The sequence below is a fragment of the Hylobates moloch genome, unplaced genomic scaffold (assembly GCF_009828535.3).
Source record: "Hylobates moloch isolate HMO894 unplaced genomic scaffold, HMol_V3 SCAFFOLD_12, whole genome shotgun sequence".
Lineage (NCBI taxonomy): Eukaryota > Metazoa > Chordata > Mammalia > Primates > Hylobatidae > Hylobates > Hylobates moloch.
Window position 1 is genome coordinate 37345128 of NW_026652287.1, and position 18356 is coordinate 37363483.

The 18356-nt window shown below is 46.5% G+C and overlaps 1 protein-coding gene and 1 long non-coding RNA gene across 5 annotated transcripts in view; one reads left to right on the top strand and one right to left on the bottom strand.

Annotated features, from left to right (window-relative positions):
• The window catches only part of PLA2G4C (phospholipase A2 group IVC), a 53207-nt gene that overhangs the window by 24536 nt on the left and 10315 nt on the right, over positions 1 to 18356 (top strand). For all 4 annotated transcript variants that reach the window (XM_058424808.1, XM_032169311.2, XM_032169310.2 and 1 more), the window contains exons 11-14: positions 5898 to 5951; positions 8449 to 8556; positions 15066 to 15161; positions 16664 to 16818. In XM_058424808.1, coding sequence (XP_058280791.1) covers positions 5898 to 5951; positions 8449 to 8556; positions 15066 to 15161; positions 16664 to 16818 — 413 coding nt within the window. The remainder of the gene's footprint in view (positions 1 to 5897; positions 5952 to 8448; positions 8557 to 15065; positions 15162 to 16663; positions 16819 to 18356) is intronic.
• Positions 16561 to 17430, bottom strand: LOC116478273 (uncharacterized). Its single transcript, XR_009208847.1, has 3 exons — positions 17325 to 17430; positions 17114 to 17184; positions 16561 to 16903 (listed from the first exon to the last, which is right to left on the bottom strand). It is a non-coding gene; the product is annotated as an uncharacterized LOC116478273 (long non-coding RNA).

Here is an 18356-nt window from a genome sequence, read left to right on the forward strand (position 1 = left end):
TAATCGCAACATTTGGGAGGCTAAGGCGGGCGGATCACTTGAGGCCAGGAGTTCAAGTTTCTGATCCTGGCCAACAGGTGTGTGGAGCTGGTGCCTGCTACTTCCAGGCCTGGCTACAAAAGGCCTTCTGTGGCCCTCCAGCTCTCTCCTTTCATGGAACAGACAAGGAGACCTTGTGCCAAGAGGAGAAGCTCTTAAACCTGGGAGGCGGAGGTTGCAGTGAGCTGAGATCGCACCATTGCACTCCAGCCTGGGCAACAAGATGCAAGCTTGGCCCAGCGCAGTGGCTCATGCCTGTAATCCTAGCACTTTGGGAGGCCTAGGCGGACAGATCACTTGAGGCCAGGAATTTGAGCGCAAGCTAGGTAACATGGTGAAAATGCGTCTCTACTAAAAATACAAAAATTAGCCAAGCGTGGTGGCTCACGCCTGTGATCCCAGCTACTCGGGAGGTTGAGGCACAAGAATCACTTGAAACCAGGAGGCAAAGGCTGCAGTGAGCTAAGATCACACCACTACAGTCCTGTCTGGGCGACAGAGCAAGAGTCCATCTCAAAAAAAAAAAAAAAAAAATTGGCATTTATTACCTGTTCATCATTTAACCCTTTGAATAACCTGAAGAAGTGGATGCTGTTGTCCCCTCCATTTTGCTGAGAGCCACCGGGTCATGGGAAGGATGCGTGACTCACCTGTGTAACTGGTTGGTGAGTGCAGACACAGGGATCTATAGGGGAATCGTGCGGTGGTTCTGATCCAAAGCCTGTCTGCCTGAATCCACATCCCAGCTCTGCCTCTCATGCGTTAGTGACCCTAGAAAGCTGCTTAAATTCTCTGCGAAAAAAAATTAAAAAATAAAGAAATGAGGGGCTGGGCGCAGTGGCTCACACCTATAATCTCAGCACTTTGGGAGGCTGAGGTGGGTGGATCACTTGAGGTCAGGAGTCCGAGACCAGCCTGGCCAACATGGTGAAACCTCGTTTCTACTAAAAATACAAAAATTAACTGGGCGTGGTGGTGGGTACCTGTAATCCCAGCTACTCGGGAGGCTGAAGCAGGAGAATTGCTTGAACCAGGGAGGCAGAGGTTGCAGTGAGCCGAGATCACACCACTATACTCCAGGCTGGGCAACAGATCAAGACTGTGTCTTAAAAAAAAAAAAAAAGAAAGAAAGAAAGAAAAAGAAAAAAAAAGCAGACAAAATTTATTTACAGACAATTCAAAAATTTGAAAAAGATGAAGCAGAAGCTCGACCTAACCAACATGTATCAGGACTCAGCTTTCTATCGTATTTTCAGCACATGTGGAAAAATTGAATTTTGATTTGATCTCAAGTAAAAATTTATAACATGTACAATATTTTAATTATAGGGATCAACTCTGCTACTATTAGGTAATAATATTTTTAAATATTATATTAAGATTTTTTTGTTTTTTTGAATTTTTACTTCAATAGCTTTTGGGGTACAAGTGGTTTCTGTTACATGATGAATTATGTAGTAGTAAATTCTGAGACTGTAATCCACCAATCAGTGTATGTTTTAGAGTATGTTGCATTCAATATGTAGCTTTTTTGGTTTTGTTTTTGAAACAATCTCGCTCTGTTGCCCAGGCTGGAGTGCAGTAGCAAGATCTCGTCTCATCGCAACCTCTGTATCCTGGGTTCAAGTGCTTCTCCTGCCTCAGCCTCCCTAGTAGGTGGAACTACAGGCACGTACCACCATGCCCGGCTAATTTTTATATTTTTTAGTAGAGATGAGGTTTTTCCATGTTGGTCAGGCTGGTCTCGAACTTCTGAGCTCAAGCAATCTGCCCACCTCGGCCTCCCAAAGTGCTGGGATTACAGGCATGAGCCACCACACCTGGCCCCAATGTGTAGTGTTTTTTTGTTTTTGTTTTTGTTTTTTTGAGATAGAATTTTGCTCTTGTTGCCCAGGCTGGAGTGCAATGGCGCAATCTCTGCTCACTGCAACCTCCGCCTCCTGGGTTCAAGCCATTCTCCTGCCTCAACCTCCCGAGTAGCTGGGATTACAGGCATGCCCCACCACGCCCGGCTAATTTTGTATTTTTTTAGTACAGATGGGGTTTCTCCATGTTGGTCAGACTGGTCTCGAACTCCTGACCTCAGGTGATCCACCTGCCTCGGCCTCCCAAAGTGCCGGGATTACAGGTGTGACCCACCACTCCTGGCCTCAATGTGTAGTTTTTTTATCCCCACCTCCCTACCCTCCCCTTTCTGAATCTCTGAAGTCCATTATGCCATTCTGTATGCCTTTGCATACCCATAGCTTAGCTCCCACTTATAAGTGAGAACATATGGTTTTTGGTTTTACTTTCCTGAGTTACTTCACTTAGAATGATGGTCTCCATCCAAGTTTCTGCAAAAGACATTATTTTATTCTTTTTTATGGCTGAGTCATATTCCATGGTGTTTATATACCACGTATTCTTTATCCACTCATTGGTCAATGGGCACTTAGGTGGGTTCATATCTTTCTTTTTTTTTTTTTTTTTGAGACAGTCTCACTCTGTCACCCAGGCTGGAGTGTAGTGGCGCCATCTCGGCTCACCGCAAGCTCCGCCTCCCAGGTTCACGCCATTCTCCTGCCCCAGCCTTCTGAGTAGCTGGGACTACAGGCATCCGCCACTGCGCCCAGCTAATTTTTTTTTTTTTTTTTTTTTTGTATTTTTAGTAGAGACGGGTATTAGCCAGGATGGTCTCAATCTCCTGACCTCATGATCCTCCCACCTGGGCCTCCCAAAGTGCTGGGATTACAGGCATGAGCCACCATGCCCTGCTGGTTCCATATCTTTCAATTGTGAATTGTGCTGCTATAAACACACATGTGCATGTGTCTTTTTCTTTTTTCTTTTTTTTTTTTTTGAGGCAGAGTCTCGCTCTGTTGCCTAGGCTGGAATGCAGTGGTGCAATCTCACTGCAACCTCCAACTCGAGGGTTCAAGTGATTCTCCTGCCTCAGCCTCCCAAGTGGCTGAGACTACAGGTGTGCACCACCGCATCCAGCTAATTTTTGTATTTTTAGTAGAGATGGGGTTTCACCATATTGGCCAGGCTGGTCTTGAACTCCTGACCTCGAGTGATCTGCCCTCCTCGGCCTCCCAAAGTGTTGGGATTACAGGCGTGAGCCACTGCACCCAGCCCACAAGTGTCTTTTTCATATAATGGCTGCCTTTCCTTTGGGTAGATACCCAGTAGTGGGATTGCTGGATCGAATGGTAGATCTACTTTTAGTTCTTTGAGGAATCTCCATACTGTTTTCCATAGAGGTTGTACTAATTTACATTCCCACCAGCAGTGTATTAGTGTTCCATTTTTGCTACATCCATACCAACATCTATGGGTTTTTTTGAATTTTTATCAATGGCCATTCTTGTGGGAGTAAGATGGTATCTCATTGTGGCTTTAATTTGCATTTCTTTAATGATTAGTGATGCTGACCATTTTTTCATATGTTTCTTAGCCACTGGAATATCTTCTTTTGAGAAATGTCTATTCATATCGTTGGGATGCTTTTCGGTGGGATTATTTGTTTTCTTCTTGCTGATTTCTTTGCGTTCCTTATAGGTCCTGTATAATAGTCTTTTGCAGATGCCTAGTTTGCAAATATTTGCTCCCATTCAGTGGGTTGTGTGTTTACTCTGATAATTATTTCCTTTGCTGTACAGAAGCTTTTTAATTTACTCAGGTCCCATATATTTATTTATTTATTTATTTATTTATTTTTGAGACGGAGTCTCACTCCATCACCCAGGCTTCAGTGCAACACCACGATCTCGGCTCACTGCAATCTCTGCCTCCCAGGCTCAAGCAATTCTCCTGCCTCAGCCTCCTGAGTAGCTGGAATTACAGGCATCCAACACCATACCTGGCCAATTTTTGTATTTTTAATAGAGATGGGGTTTCATCATGTTGGTCTGGAACTCCTGACCTTAAGATCTGCCCATCTGGGCCTCCCAAAGTGCTAGGATTACAGGCGTGAGCCACCCTTCCCATATATCCATATGTTTATTTTTGTTTTTATTGCAGTTGCTTTTGGGCTCTTGGTCATGAACTCGTTGCCTAAGCCAACATCTAGAAGAGTTTTTCTGATGTTATCTTCTAGAATTTTTATGGTTTCTGGTCTTATATTTAAGTCTTTGTTGCAAATTCACATTGAATTTGTGAGTTGATTTTTGCATAAGGTGAGAAATAAGGATCGAGCTTCATTCTCCTACATGTGGCTTGCCAGTTATCCCAGCACCATTTGTTGAATAAAGTGTCCTTTCCCCCACTTTATGTTTTTGTTTGCTTTGTTGAAGATCAGTTGGCTGTAAGTATTTGGCTTTATTTCTGGGCTCTCTATTCTGTTCCATTGTTCTACATGTCTAATTTTATACCAGTACCATGCTGTTTTGGTAACTATAGGCTTGTAGTATAATTTGATTGGGTAATGTGATGCCTCCAGATTTGTTCTTTTTGCTTAGTCTTTGCTTTGGCTATGAGGGCTCTTTTTTGATTCATATGAATTTTGGGATTGTGGCTGGGCATGGTAGCTCACGTCTGTAATCCCAGCACTTTGGGAAGCCAAGGTGGGTGGATCACCTGAGGTCAGGATTTCGAGACCAGCCTGGCCAACATGGTGAAACCCTGTTTGTACTAAAAATACAAAAATTAGCCAGGCATGGTGCATGCACCTGTATTCCCAGCTACTTGGGAGGCTGAGGCAGGAGAATCGCTTGAACCTGGGAAGCAGAGGTTGCAGTGAGCCAAAATCGGCCATCGCACTCCAGCCTGGGTGACAGAGCGAGACTATGTCTCAAAACAACAACAACAACAACAACAAAAAGAATTTTAGGATTTTTTAGTTCTGTGAAAAATGATAGTATTTTGATGGGAATTACATTGAATTTGTAGATTGCTTTTGGCAGTATGGTCATTTTCACAATATTGATTCTACCCATCCATGAGCATGGGATGTGTTTCCATTTGTTTGTGTCATCTATGATTTCTTTCAGCAGTGTTTTGTAGTTTTCCTTGTAGCGGTCTTTTACCTCCTTGGTTAGGTATATTCCTGAGTATTTTATTCTATTTTTTTGCAGCTGTTGTAAAAGGGGTTGAGTTCCTGATTTGAATCTCAGCTTGGTCATTGTTGGTGTATAGCAGTGATACTGATTTGTGTACATTGATTTTGTATCCTGAAACTCTACTGAATTCATTCATCAGACCTAGGAGCTTTTTGGATGAGTCTTTAGGGTTTTCTAGGTGTACAATCATATCATCAGTGAACAGTAACAATTTGACTTCCTCTTTACCAGTTTGGATGCCCTTCATTTCTTTCTCTTGTCTGATGGCTCTGGCTAGGAATTCCAGTATGATGTTGAATACAAGTGGTAAAAGTGGGCATCCTTGTCTTGTTCCAGTTCTCAGGGGGAATGCTTTAAATTTTTCCCTGTTCAGTGTAATGTTGGCTGTGGGTTTGTCATAGATGGCTTTTATTACATTGAAGTATCTCTCTTGTATACCGATTTTGTAGAGGGTTTTAATCATAAAGGGATGCGGAATTTTGTGAAATGCTTCTGCATCTCCTATGATTTTTGTTTTTAATTCTGTTTCTGTGATGTATCACATTTGCTGACTTGTGTATGTTAAGCCATCCCTGCATTCCTGGTATGAAACCCACTTGATCACATCATGGAAAATTTCATGTTACCAACATGAAGTCACTGAGCACAGAGTTGGAAGACAGGTACAAAATTAGCTCTCCAGAACCGGTATCAACAGACTCCAACCCATGGCTGCCATTTCTATTAAAGAGACATCCCTGCAGGTAATCTGTATTTTCTATAACTAGTGAGTTTACTGTACAGTTAAACATTACCCCTGCCTCTGCTCTTTTGCAGCCCAATTCCTGATGCCGGAAGGAAGTTTGCCAAGGAAACGTCTTCCCCCAGAAGGTAAGCATCCTACTTTGCCATGAATCCCTAATGATAGTGTGGACTGCACACTGGCTTGAAGCCAGCCATTGTCCTAAAAACTTTACGTGTCTGATTCATGTGATGCTTCTTTGGGAATGGAGAGGAACATGGACTCTCACAGGTGCCCGAGGCCACGCAGCCAGGTGGGGACAGGATTGGAGTTCAAACTGACACACTCTAACCACAGGATCCATGTGCATAGTCATCAGATATACCCTAGGTATGCCTAGGATCCAAGTGTCAGAGGCAGAAAATGGTAACAGCCTGAGGCAATTAGCAAATTGAGAGCAAAAATACTTCCCAAAACTACATGGGCTGGAAGTCATGAAGGAGCCAGACTTGACCCGTGGTGGGAGTATGGAGAACAAGAACAAAGTATCAGATGAATTCTGTATGGAGAAGTTAGATTATATTATGGAGGAGACTATATTTGTTCAGGAGAGGTTATACTGCACAAAGAAACCACAAATTGCTATAGCTTAAGATACAAAGGGTTTATATTTTGCTCACCCAAAAAGCAATATGGGTTGAGTGTTCCTCCAGGGCAACTTGGCTCCATGTGGGGACTTAGGCATCCAAGCTGTTTGCGTCTTTTTTTTCCTTTCTTTTCTTTCTTTTTTTTTTTTTTTTTTTTTGATACAGAGTCTAGCTCTGTCACCCAGGCTAGAGTGCAGTAGCACAATCTCGGCTCACTGCAACCTCTGCCTCCCAGGTTCAAGCTTTTCTCCTGCCCCAGCCTCCCGAATAGCTGGGATTACAGGCACCTGCCACCACACCTGGCTAATTTTTGTATTTTTAGCAGAGACGAGTTTTCACTATGTTACCCAGGCTGCTCTCGAACTCCTGACCTCAAGTGATCTGCCCGCCTGGGCCTCCCAAAGTGCTGGGATTACAGGTGTGAGCCACCACGCTGGGCCAAGCTACTTGCATCTCGTTGCATCTCCTCTTGGCACAAGGTCTCCTTGTCTGTTCCATGAGAGGAGAGAGCTGGAGAGCCACAGAAGGCCTTTTGTAGCCAGGCCTGGAAGTAGCGGGCACCAGCTCCACACACCTCCTGTTGGCCAGGATCAGTCCCATGGCCCCAACCTAACTAACAGCGGAGGCTGACAAAGGTGGTCTTCCTTCCAGTTGTGGAAGATGCAAGTGTGGCTTTTTCACAGGCCAACAGTCAGGTACAGAGTGAAGGTAGGTCCTGAGCACAGCCCTGCATCCACTTCATGCCTCCCTCCCTGTTTTAGTTGTGAAGGCTGCCAGAACAAAGTGCCATACATAGGCAGGCTGGGTTAGCAACAACAGAGATTAATTTCTCAGTTCTGGAGGCTGGAAGTCCAAGATCAGAGTACCAGTACGGTTGGATTCTGGGGAACCCTCCTCTGGGTGGCAGAGAGCCAACTTCTTGCCACATGGCACACTTTAATGTTGTTTTTTGACATCAGCATTCACTACATGCTGGTTATAGACAAGTCTGGAAGGAGAATCTATCTCCAACCTACAAATGTCTAACTAACGTTGTGGGATGGTAGGCTGGTGGTTGTACCACTGCACTTCAGCCTGAGTGACAGAGCGACAACCTGTCTCAATGACAACAACAAAAAAGAAATGGCAACCCCAAGGTGATGGTATTAAGAGATGGGGCCTTTGGGAGGCGTTGAGACCATGAGGGTGGAGCCCTCTTGATTTGGATTAATCCCTTATAAAAGAAGCCTCAGAGAGCTCACTCCAAGGAATGCGGTGAAGGTTGAAGGGTAGAATTTATGCAAAATGCTCCAAGGCGAGCCTGGCAGGTGACGTTCTCAGCAAATGTGAGCAGAGCTATTATCAGTGTGTGTGTGAGAGAGAGTTGAGCATCATCTAATTCATGAGTGTGGATAAAAATAAAAGAGGGGATGCCAGGCATGGTAGCTCAATGCCTGTAATCCCAGCACTTTGGGAGGCCAAGGCGGGTGGATCACTTGAGGTCAGGAGTTCGAGACCAGCCTGGCCAACATAGTGAAACCCCGTCTGTACTAAAAATACAAAAATTAGCCAGGCCTGGTGGTGGTGCGTGCCTGTAGTCCCAGATACTCCGGAGGCTGAGCCAGGGGAATTGCTTGAAACTGGGAGGCAGAGGTTGCAGTGAGCTGAGATTGCCCCATTGCACTCCAGCCTGGGCAACAGAGCAAGACTCTGTCTCAAATAAATAAATAAATAAAAGAGGGGAAGACTTTGCATCCAACCCTGAAGAAGATGAGTGTGCAAAAGATGAGTAGAGGCGGAGGCAGAGATGAAGGAGCTAGAAAAAAGAGGCCAGAAAGTCAGAGAGAGCAAGGTAACATGGGGGACAACAGAAGGCAAGGGGAGAGAGGGTCACCTAGAGAAGGAGGTCACCTCGGGAGGAACCGCAGGGCATCGCAGAAGATGAAGCAGAGCAGGGTCTGTGATGTTCTTGGCAGGGTACTTAAACAACGTCTGAGACCACTTGGGTTTCTTGACGTAGATGAATTCGTTGAGGCTGAACACACCTGGCTGACTGAGATGCTCAAGGATTGGACCAGGACCTCCCTGGAAGAGCAGGAGCAGCCCCATGAGGACCCCGAAAGGAAAGGTACCGTGCGTAGTGTGATAAGCGTTATCAACAGTAAGTGCCACCAACCTTCTCCCCCTTCTTGCTCTTCCCCACCCCTGTGGGCCAGTCCTGCAGGGGACATGACCAGATGTCCCACTGGTACAGTTTGGATGTTTGTTCCCTTCCACATCTCATGTTGAAATGTAATCCCCCAATGTAAATTAGTTCAACCATTGTAGGAGACAGTGTGGCAATTCCTCAAGGATCTAGATCCAGAAATACTATTTGACCCAGCAATCCCATTACTGGGTATATGCCCAAAGGAATATAAAGCATTCTGTTAGAAAGATACAGGCACGTGTATGTTCACTGCAGCACTGTTCACAATATCAAAGGCATGGAATCAACCCAAATGTCCATCAGTGATAGACTGGATAAAGAAAATGTGGTACATATACACCATGGAATACTATGCAGCCAGAAAAAGGAACAAGAGCATGTCCTTTGCAGGGACATGGGTGGAGCTGGAAGTCATTATCCTCAGCAAACTAATGCAAGAACAGAAAACCAAACACCACATGTTCTCACTTATAAGTGGGAGCCGAATGATGAGAACACATGGACACAAGGAGGGGAACAACACACACTGGGGCCTGTTGGGGGTGTGTGGGGAGAAGAAGAGCACCAGGAAAAATAGCTAATGCATGTGGGGCTTAATACCTAGGTGATGGGTTGATAGGTGCAGCAAACCACCATGGCACACGTTTACCTATGTAGCAAATCTGCACGTCCTGCACATGTATCCCAGAACTTAAATTAAATTAAAAGAAAAAGAAATATAATCCCCAGTGTTGGAAGTGGGGCCTGGTGGGAGGTGATTTGATCATGGGGGCAGATCCCTCGTGAGTGGCTTAGCGTCATCCTCTTGATGATTAGTGAGTGCTTGCTCTGAGTTCATGTGAGATGTAGTTGTTTAGAAGCGTGTGGCACCTTCCCCCTCGCTCTCTTGCTCCTGCTCTCGACAAGTGATGTGCCTGCTCCCCATTCACCTTCCATCATGATTGGAAGCTTCCTGAGGCCCCACTAGAAGCAGATGCCAGCATTATGCTTCCTATACAGCATCCAGAACTGTGAGACAATTAAACCTCTTTTCTTTATAAATTACCCAACCTCAGGTACTTCTTTATAGCAATGCAAGAATGGACTGATACGCCCACCCTCTATCCACCCACCCGGCCATCCATCCATCTAGGATGTCTTGAGTCATTAGCATGAAATAATAACTCTCCTAATAGCAGACTGGGGGTAGGGGTGACAAAGGGGAAATGTCAGACCAGGTGCCTGCCTGGAGGACTCATGGTCTAGAGGATGAGATGGGGAATAGACAGGTAAGCCAACCACAGGCAAGTCCATCCCCGACTGGGCTAATTTCTATGGAGAGGGCTGGGTGCAGGGGCTCACACCTGTAATCCCAGCACTTTGGGAGGCTGAGGCAGGAAGATCACTTGAGCCCAGGAATTCAAGACGAGCTTGGACAGCATAGCAAGACCCCATCTCTACAAAAATGTTTGGTAAAAAATTAGCTGGGCATGGTAATACGTTCCCATGGTCCCAGCTACCCAGGAGGCTGAGGCAGGAGGATCACTTGAGCCCAAGAGGTCAAGGCTGTAGTGAGCTATGATTGTGCCACTGCATTCCAGCCTGGGTGACAGGATAAGACCCTGTCTTGAAAAAATAATACATAAGTAAATTCTACGGAGAGACAAGGAGAGGCGAGAGCAGGTACCTGGTGAGAAATTCTGAGAGTGAAGTAGTGTGGATGAGGGACAATGAAGACAGTTGGTCGCTAAGGCCACTGCCTTCCTGAGATGACCCAGAGAAAGCCAGTCTCACCCCCAGACATCCAACCTCTCACCTCTTTGACGACCCGGTGTCCAGGCACAGACACACCCAGAGTCCTCCTGACCAGCTGATCAGCAGCTCGCCAAGGAAAGGAAATTGAAGTGTACTGTCTTCAGCCTCTGTAGATTTCCCTTTCTCCTCCTTTTATTCATGTTACATAAATTCCTGTTTTTATCTCTGTTGGATGAAATCAGTCTATTCTCAGGTTTCCTTTGTCTACAATTTAAAGAGGGAGCCGACTATTAACTTGATGTCTCTGAGCTATTGTTGGCCAAGCTCCCCTTAGGTGGGGTTGATGAAGAAGGCTCCTTTTCCAAGGTGATAGCTCAGAAGCAACTTGAAGAATGAGTGACAATGAGCCTACCAAGTGGAAATCTGGGGAAAGTCAGCCAGAGTTCATCTACTGACTTCAGTCTGGCAGATGAGAGGCTTGGGTTTACCCCTCCGGTGGGTAATGGAGAGAGATGGAATGTGCCACATGAAGCCTCACTATGACTTTCTATAATGCCTGGCTCCTGTGCTGAAATGAGAACATGTATCCTAGCCAGGCATGGTGGTGCGTGCACCTGTAGTCCCAGCTATTCGGGGAGGCTGAGGTGGGAGGATTGCTTAAGTCCAGGAGTTGGAGGCTGCAGTGAGCTATGAGTGCACCACTGCACTCAGAGTGAGACCCCATCCCTTAAAAAGTTTTCTTTTAAAAGAACCTACTTTTTTTTTTTTTTTTTGGAGATGGAGTCTCGCTCTGTCACCCAAGCTGGAGTGCAGTGGTGCAATTTTGGCTCACTGTAACCTCCGCCTCCCGGGTTCAAGCGATTCTCCTGCCTCAGCCTCCTGAGTAGCTGGGACCACAGGCACGCACTACCACACCCGGCTAATTTTTTGTAATTTTAGTAGAGACAGGGTTTCATCCTATTGGCCAGGCTGGTCTCAAACTCCTGACCTTGTCATCCGCCCACCTCAGCCTCCCAAAGTGCTGGGATTACAGGTGTGAGCCACTGCGCCCGGCCAATTCTTAACTTACTATAAGATATACTTGAGCCCAGGCATTCAAGACTAGCCTGGACAACACTGTGAGACCTCATCTTTTTTAAACAAAATTAATAAATAGATAAAACATTTTAAAAAGCCAGGTGTGATGGCTCACACCTGTAGTCCCAGCTACTCAGGAGGCTGAGGCAGGAGGGTCGCTTGAGGCCAGGAGTTCAAGACCAGCTAGACTGGGCAACATAGTGAGACCTCCTCTCTAAAATAAATAAATAAAAATATAAGATAGAATGGCCGGGCGTGGTGGCTCATGGCTGTAATCCCAGCAATTTGAGAGGCTGAGGTGGGAGGATCGCTTGAGGTCAGGAGCTTGAGACCAGCCTGGCCAACATGGCAAAACTCTGTCTCTACTGAAAATACAAAAATACAAAATTCGCCGGGCGTGGTGGCACATGCCTGTAATCCCAGCTACTCGGGAGGCTGAGGCAGGAGAATCACTTGAACCCGGGAGGCAGAGGTTGCAGTGAGCTGAGATCGCGCCATTGCACTCCAGCCTGGGCAACAAGAGTGAAACTCCATCTCAAAAAAAAAGAAGTATGGAGTCCTTCTCAGGCCACATTTAGTTTGCTTTAACATGTTAAATATTAAAGGGCTATACAAAACAATGTAGGTGTCATTTGCTTTTGTGCTGCTAAAATCTTGTAGAAGTTTAATATTTATTAAGTGCCTACTATTTGCTAGATGTGTTAGGTTTCTTCAGAGAAACAGAGCCAATAAGATACCTATCTACCTATATCTACCTATGTCCCTATCTGCCCAAATCTATGTATCTATATCTACATATTTATAGCTATCTACCTCTATCTGTCTATCTAACTAGAGAGATTTATTTTAACAAATTGACTCATGTGATTGTGAAGACGACAAGTCCAAAATCCCTGGGGCAGGCCAACAGGCCGGAAACTGAGACAGGATTTTTAAAAATTTAATTTAAAGTTTGAGGATACATGTGCAGGACATGCGGGTTTGTTACACAGGTAAACGTATGCCATGGTGGTTTGCTGCACCTATCAACCCATCACATAGGTATTAAGCCCCACATGCATTAGCTGTTTACCCTGATGTTTTCCCTCCCACCACCCCCTCAACAGGCCCCAGTGTGTGTCATTCCCCTCCCTGTGTCCATGTGTTCTCATCATTCAGCTCCCACTTACAAGTGAGAACATGTGGTGTTTGGTTTTCTGTTCCTGCATTAGTTTGCTGAGGATAATGGCTTCCAGCTCCATCCCTGTGCCTGCAAAGGACATGATCTTGTTCCTTTTTCTGGCTGCATAGTATTTCATGGTGTATATGTACCACATTTTCTTTATCCAGTCTACCATTGATGGGTATATTTGGTTGATTCCACGTCTTTGCTATTGTGAATAGTGCTGCAATGAGCATACGCATGCCTGAGGCAGAATTTCTTCTCTAGAAACTGTTTTGCCCTCAAAGCCTTCGACTGAGTAGATAAGACCCACCCACATTACTGAGAATAATCTTCTTGAAGTCAACTGATTTTAGCTGTCAACCACATCTACAAAATACCTTCACAGCCACATTTAGGCTAGCATTTGATTAAATAACTGGTTACTGTGGCCTAGCCTAGTTGACATGTTAAACCATCCTCCCAACATCCTAAGTGCTATAGGCAGACTCTTATTTATTCCTCATAAAACTGTAAGGGATAGGTGTTACTCTCTTCCGGTTTTACAGATGAGAACAGAGATGTTAAGTAACTTGCTCAGAGGCCCAGTGCAGTGGCTCATGTTTGTAATCCTAGCACTTTGGGAGGCCGAGGTGGGTGGATCACCTGAGGTCAGGAGTTCAAGACTAGCCTGGCCAACATAGCGAAACCCCGTCTCTACTACAAATACAAAAAAATATTTAGCTGGGCATAGTGGTGAGTGTCTGTGGTTCTAGCTACTCAGGAGGCTGAGGCAGGAGAATCACTTGAGCCCAGGAGGTGGAGGTTGCAGTGAGCCGAGATCGCACCACTGCACTACAGCCTGGGTGACAGAGCAAGATTCTGTCTCAAGCAAAAATAAATAAATAAAAGTAACTTGCTCAGGGTCACACAGCTAATGAGTGATGAAGTCAAATTCAAATCGGCATCTAGCTCAAGCACCCACCTCCCTACTAGCTTTGCTCTCTTGCCACTCTGCCCGTGCTGTTCAGAGAAAGGATTAGAGCTGAAAAACCAGGAAGAGAGAAATCAGAGCGGGAGGCAGTGCTGCATCCTGGATGGAAAAGATGCTGCATGAGGTACTGGCAGATGAGACTGCGAGGAGCAGAGACACTGAAGAGGAGGTGGAATTGGCAGGTCTTGGTGATAGTCCAGTGGGAGGGTGAGGAAGAGGCAGGTGTCTGGGATAATGACCTGGTTTATCCCTGAGTGACTTGACAGCCTCTTGGGCTGAGGAAGGGAGCACGGGAAAGTGTGCTGGGCATTTTGGAACAGCTCCTGGAACATTCTGCATCATTCTCCCCCATGAAGCTAAAGAGAACAAGCTCATTTCCGCAGATACACAGGTGATCATACAGTCATTAAATCTCCATCTTTTCCTTGCCAACTCCCCCAACCCCAACGGCTCAAAGTCATCTCACCTGTGGCTCAGTGACAGCTGCTGGATCTGACGGCCAGGACCCCCAGGACCCCGGATGCCAACCCTTCCCAGCTCACCAGATTTGTCAGCTCTGCTGCCCTAACAAATACCACAGGCGGCGTGGCTTCAACTATAGGCTTTTATTTCCTCACCGCTTTTTTTTTTTTTTTTTTTTTTAAGATACAAGGTCTCACTTGTATCTGAGTGATACAAGTGAGGCTGGAATGCCCAGGCTGGAGTGCAGTGGCACAATCATAGTTAACTTCAGCCTTGAACTACTGGGTTCAAGTGATCCTCCTGCCTCAGCCTCCTGAATAGCTGGGACCACAGGCATGCATTAATATGCCCAGCTAATTTGTTTATTTTATTTTATTTTATTTTATTTTTGTAAAGATGCAGTCTCGCTCTCTTGCCCAAGCTGGTTTCAAACTTCTGGGCTCAAGTGATCCTCCTCCCACCTCGGCTTCCCTAAATCCTGGGATTACTCTGGTGCCTGGCACTCTTTCTCTTCTCATAAAGACCCCAGTCCTATTGAATTAGGATCCCACTCTCATGACCTCAGTTATCCTGAATGACCGCCCCCCCGCTTTTTTTTTTTTTTTTTGAGATGGAATCTCGCTCCGTCATCAGACTGGAGTTCAGTGGGCGATCTCGGCTCACTTCAGCCTCCGCCTCCAAGGTTCAAGCTATTCTCCTGCCTCAGCCTCCCCAGTGGCTGGGACTAAAGGCACGCACCACCACGCCCAGCTAATTTTTGTATTTTTAGTAGAGACGGGGTTTCACCATGTTGGCCAGGCTGGTCTCTATCTCTTGACATTGTGATCCTTCCGCCTCAGCCTCCCAAAGTGCTGTGATGACAGGCATGAGCCACTGCGCCGGCCCTGAATGACCTCTTTAAAGGTCCTGTCTCCAAATACAACCCCACGGGGGATGAGGGCTTCCACATATGACTTTGGTGGGGGCAGAAACCACTTAGTCTCCTGAGCTCACCTTGGCTGTCTCTGCTTCTTTCTCTAGGCTCACTCAGTAACTTTCTGGATTTTGTGAAAAAAACAGGCATTTGCGCTTCAGAGTGGGAATGGGGGACCACTCACAACTTCCTGTACAAACACGGTGAGAAGACCCTCCTCCCACCGCCCTGGTCTGTCCTTGCATGTGAATGGGCTGGAGTAGGGGAAGGGGGTGGGCCTGGTCCTTCACCAGAGCTTTGGAGGGGGGGTGGTGTCAAGGTGCCCAGGGATCTGATTAGGGGAACCTTCGCTCAGTGGTGTGGTCCATACTGAAAAATGTGTGGCCTCGCTGCAAGTCCCAGTCATCATGAAAAGCCTCACTGATGGCTTTCTCTGGTTTTGCAAAAATGCAAAAAAACCCTAATTTCTTGTCAGCTAGTCCTAGGACCTGGTCTTCAAAAACACTTGTATGGGCCGGGTGCAGTGGTTCATCCCTGTAATCCCAGCACTTTGGGAGGCCAAGGCGGGCGGATCACTTGAGGTCAGGAGTTCAAGACCAGCTTGGCCGACATGGTAAAACCCTGACTCTACTAAAAATACAAAAATTAGCCAGACAGGGTGGCGGGCGCCTGTAGTCCCAGCTACTCAGGAGGCTGAGGCAGGAGAATTGTTTGAACCCAGGAGGCAGAGGTTGCAGTGAGCTGAGATCATCCCAGTGCACTCCAGCCTGGCAACAGAGCGAGACACCATCTAAAAAAAAAAAACACACACACACACTTGTATGGGTTTTCCCTTTAGGGGACTGACCCTCTCATTCGGGTGGAATTGATATCAGACTCTTCAGAACTCACACTAAGGCCATTTAATAGTCTCCATAAGCTCCAATGTTCATGGCTGGTGGAGATCCTCTCCTATGGCCATGCCAGTCCCTGCACCACTCATGTGTGAGGCTGTGTCATGGGCGTGCATCCTTAACCTTGGCAAAATAAACTTTCTACACTGACCGAGACCTGTCTCAGAAACATTGGGTTAACAATACTCTCGCATATTGCTGCTGAGAAAGCAGCTTCATTTGGAACTTCATGCCAAAAAACCCATTTTACCTTAATTACCTCTTTAAAGACCCTGTCTCCAAATACAGTCACATTCTGAGGTACTGGAGGTAAGGGCTTCAACATGTGTTTGTCTGTTTATTTGTTTATTTCTTTGAGATGGAGTCTCACTCTGTCACCCAGGCTGGAGTGCAGTGGCGCAATCTCAGCTCACTGCAACCTCCGCCTCATGGGTTCAAGTGATCCTTCTGCCTCAGCCTCCCGAGTAGCTGGGATTACAGGCACCCGCCACCACACCTGGCTAATTTTGGTATTTTTAGTAGAGACAGGGTTTCACCGTGTTGGCCAGGCTGGTCTTGAACTCCTGACCTCAAGTGATCCGACCGCCTCAGCCCCCAAAGTGCTGGGATTTGAGGCGTGAGGCACCGCACCCGGCCAAGGCTTCAACATATGAATCTGGGAAGAGGCAAAAGTCAGCTCCTAGTCGGCAACCTCACAACTGCTGTCTGCACTGACAATGATCATTTTCCCATCCCCCTCCCTGCCTTCCATTTACAAGTCTTGCTTTCAGTCCCTGTAAGCAGCTGATCCTCTTTCTTCCTGGGCACCGCAGGTGGCATCCGGGACAAGAAAATGAGCAGCCGGAAGCACCTCCACCTGGTGGATGCTGGTTTAGCCATCAACACTCCCTTCCCACTCGTGCTGCCCCCGATGCGAGAGGTTCACCTCATCCTCTCCTTCGACTTCAGTGCCGGAGATCCTTTCGAGGTAATCGAGAAGGGCCTTGGGGCCGGCCCTGGGTGGGAGGTGGGCTGCGGTGAAGCTGACTTTGAGGAGGAACTGAGGACGCGGGCTGGGAAGTGGGCAGTGGGGAGGTGCTGGCTGGGAAGTCCAGAGAGCCAAATCAACTCTCCCATGGCTGCCGAAGCACCCGCAGTTGGCCACATCCAATGAGCTTCTGATCTAAAGCCATCCCAGACCTTCCCGGGCCCCTCTTTCTGGCAGATGACTCTTCCCGCTTCTGCGTCCTGCCTGTTTGAACTGAGACAGCCTAGCTCCTCACCTGTGCACCTCCTTCCCCAGGTGTGCACGTCTCCAGCCCCGAGCACGTGTCTTCCTGCTCATCTGGGCTTCCTGGGCAAATAGTGGCCCTCGATAAATGTTTGCTGAGTGAGAACATACGCAAGTATATTTGTCCTTAGCACATATTGCACCTTCGCAGTGGCCACTAGGATCCGTTCTCCCTGCCTTCATATGCCAAGTCTGCCACTGACTAGCTGTGTGGCCTGATCCAATGTATGTAACTTCTGTGCATCTTGGTTTCCTCGGCTGTAAAATTAGGCTAACGATAGCACCATCAGGAGTTGTTCTGTGGATTAATAATTGTTAATACATGTGAAGTGCTTAGCACAGTGCCTGCCACTTACTGTGGGTTTTATAAACATTTTCCTCCCCTCCCCTCCCCTCATGGCCTCCTTTTGAGACTGGGTCTCATGGTGCAGTCATAGCTCACTGCAGCCTCAACCTCCTGGGCTCAAGCGATCCTCCCACCTCACCCTCCCAAGTAGCTGGGACTGCAGGCACACACCACCACACCAGGCTAGTTTTCTAAATGGTTTTAGAGACAGGGTCTTGCTATGTTGCCCATGCTGGTCTTGAACTCCTGGCCTCAAGCGATTCTCCCACTACCCAAGGCCTGGATTATAGGCACAAGCCACCCTGCCCAGCTATTTTATTTAAAAATATATACACGTACATAATATATAACTATATCTATTACATGATACATACCAATATATAGTAGTATATACAAAATAATCATGGTAAAACACATCATCTATTTATGTGTAATGTAATATATATTTATATTCACATACTTCTATCAGTTTATATTCTATACTATGAATTAGGAACGCCCATCCTCCTCCTCATGCCGTGATCCAAAACCAACTCGTCACTGTCTTTCTAGACCTTTGGCCCAGGAATACCCAGGCTTTCTGGTCTTAGGATTTCTGCTGAAATAAAGATCCCAAGACAATATGATAAAGCTGGAAATATCAAGGTCTTGGGAGTCCTTCTCTGCCAAATCTCTGCTGCATGACCCTGAGCGATAGGCTTAACCGCTGAGCCTCAGTTTTCTCATCCTGAAAATGGGAATCATATCATCTGGCTCACAGGAGATCTGCAGAGCCTCTGCACCATGCCCGGTCCATAGCTGGTGTTCAGGATTAACAACAATGCTTATCTGGTGATGATGAGAATAGCAAGAGTAATGGTAAGAAAAACAGCAGCATTTGTTAAACTTC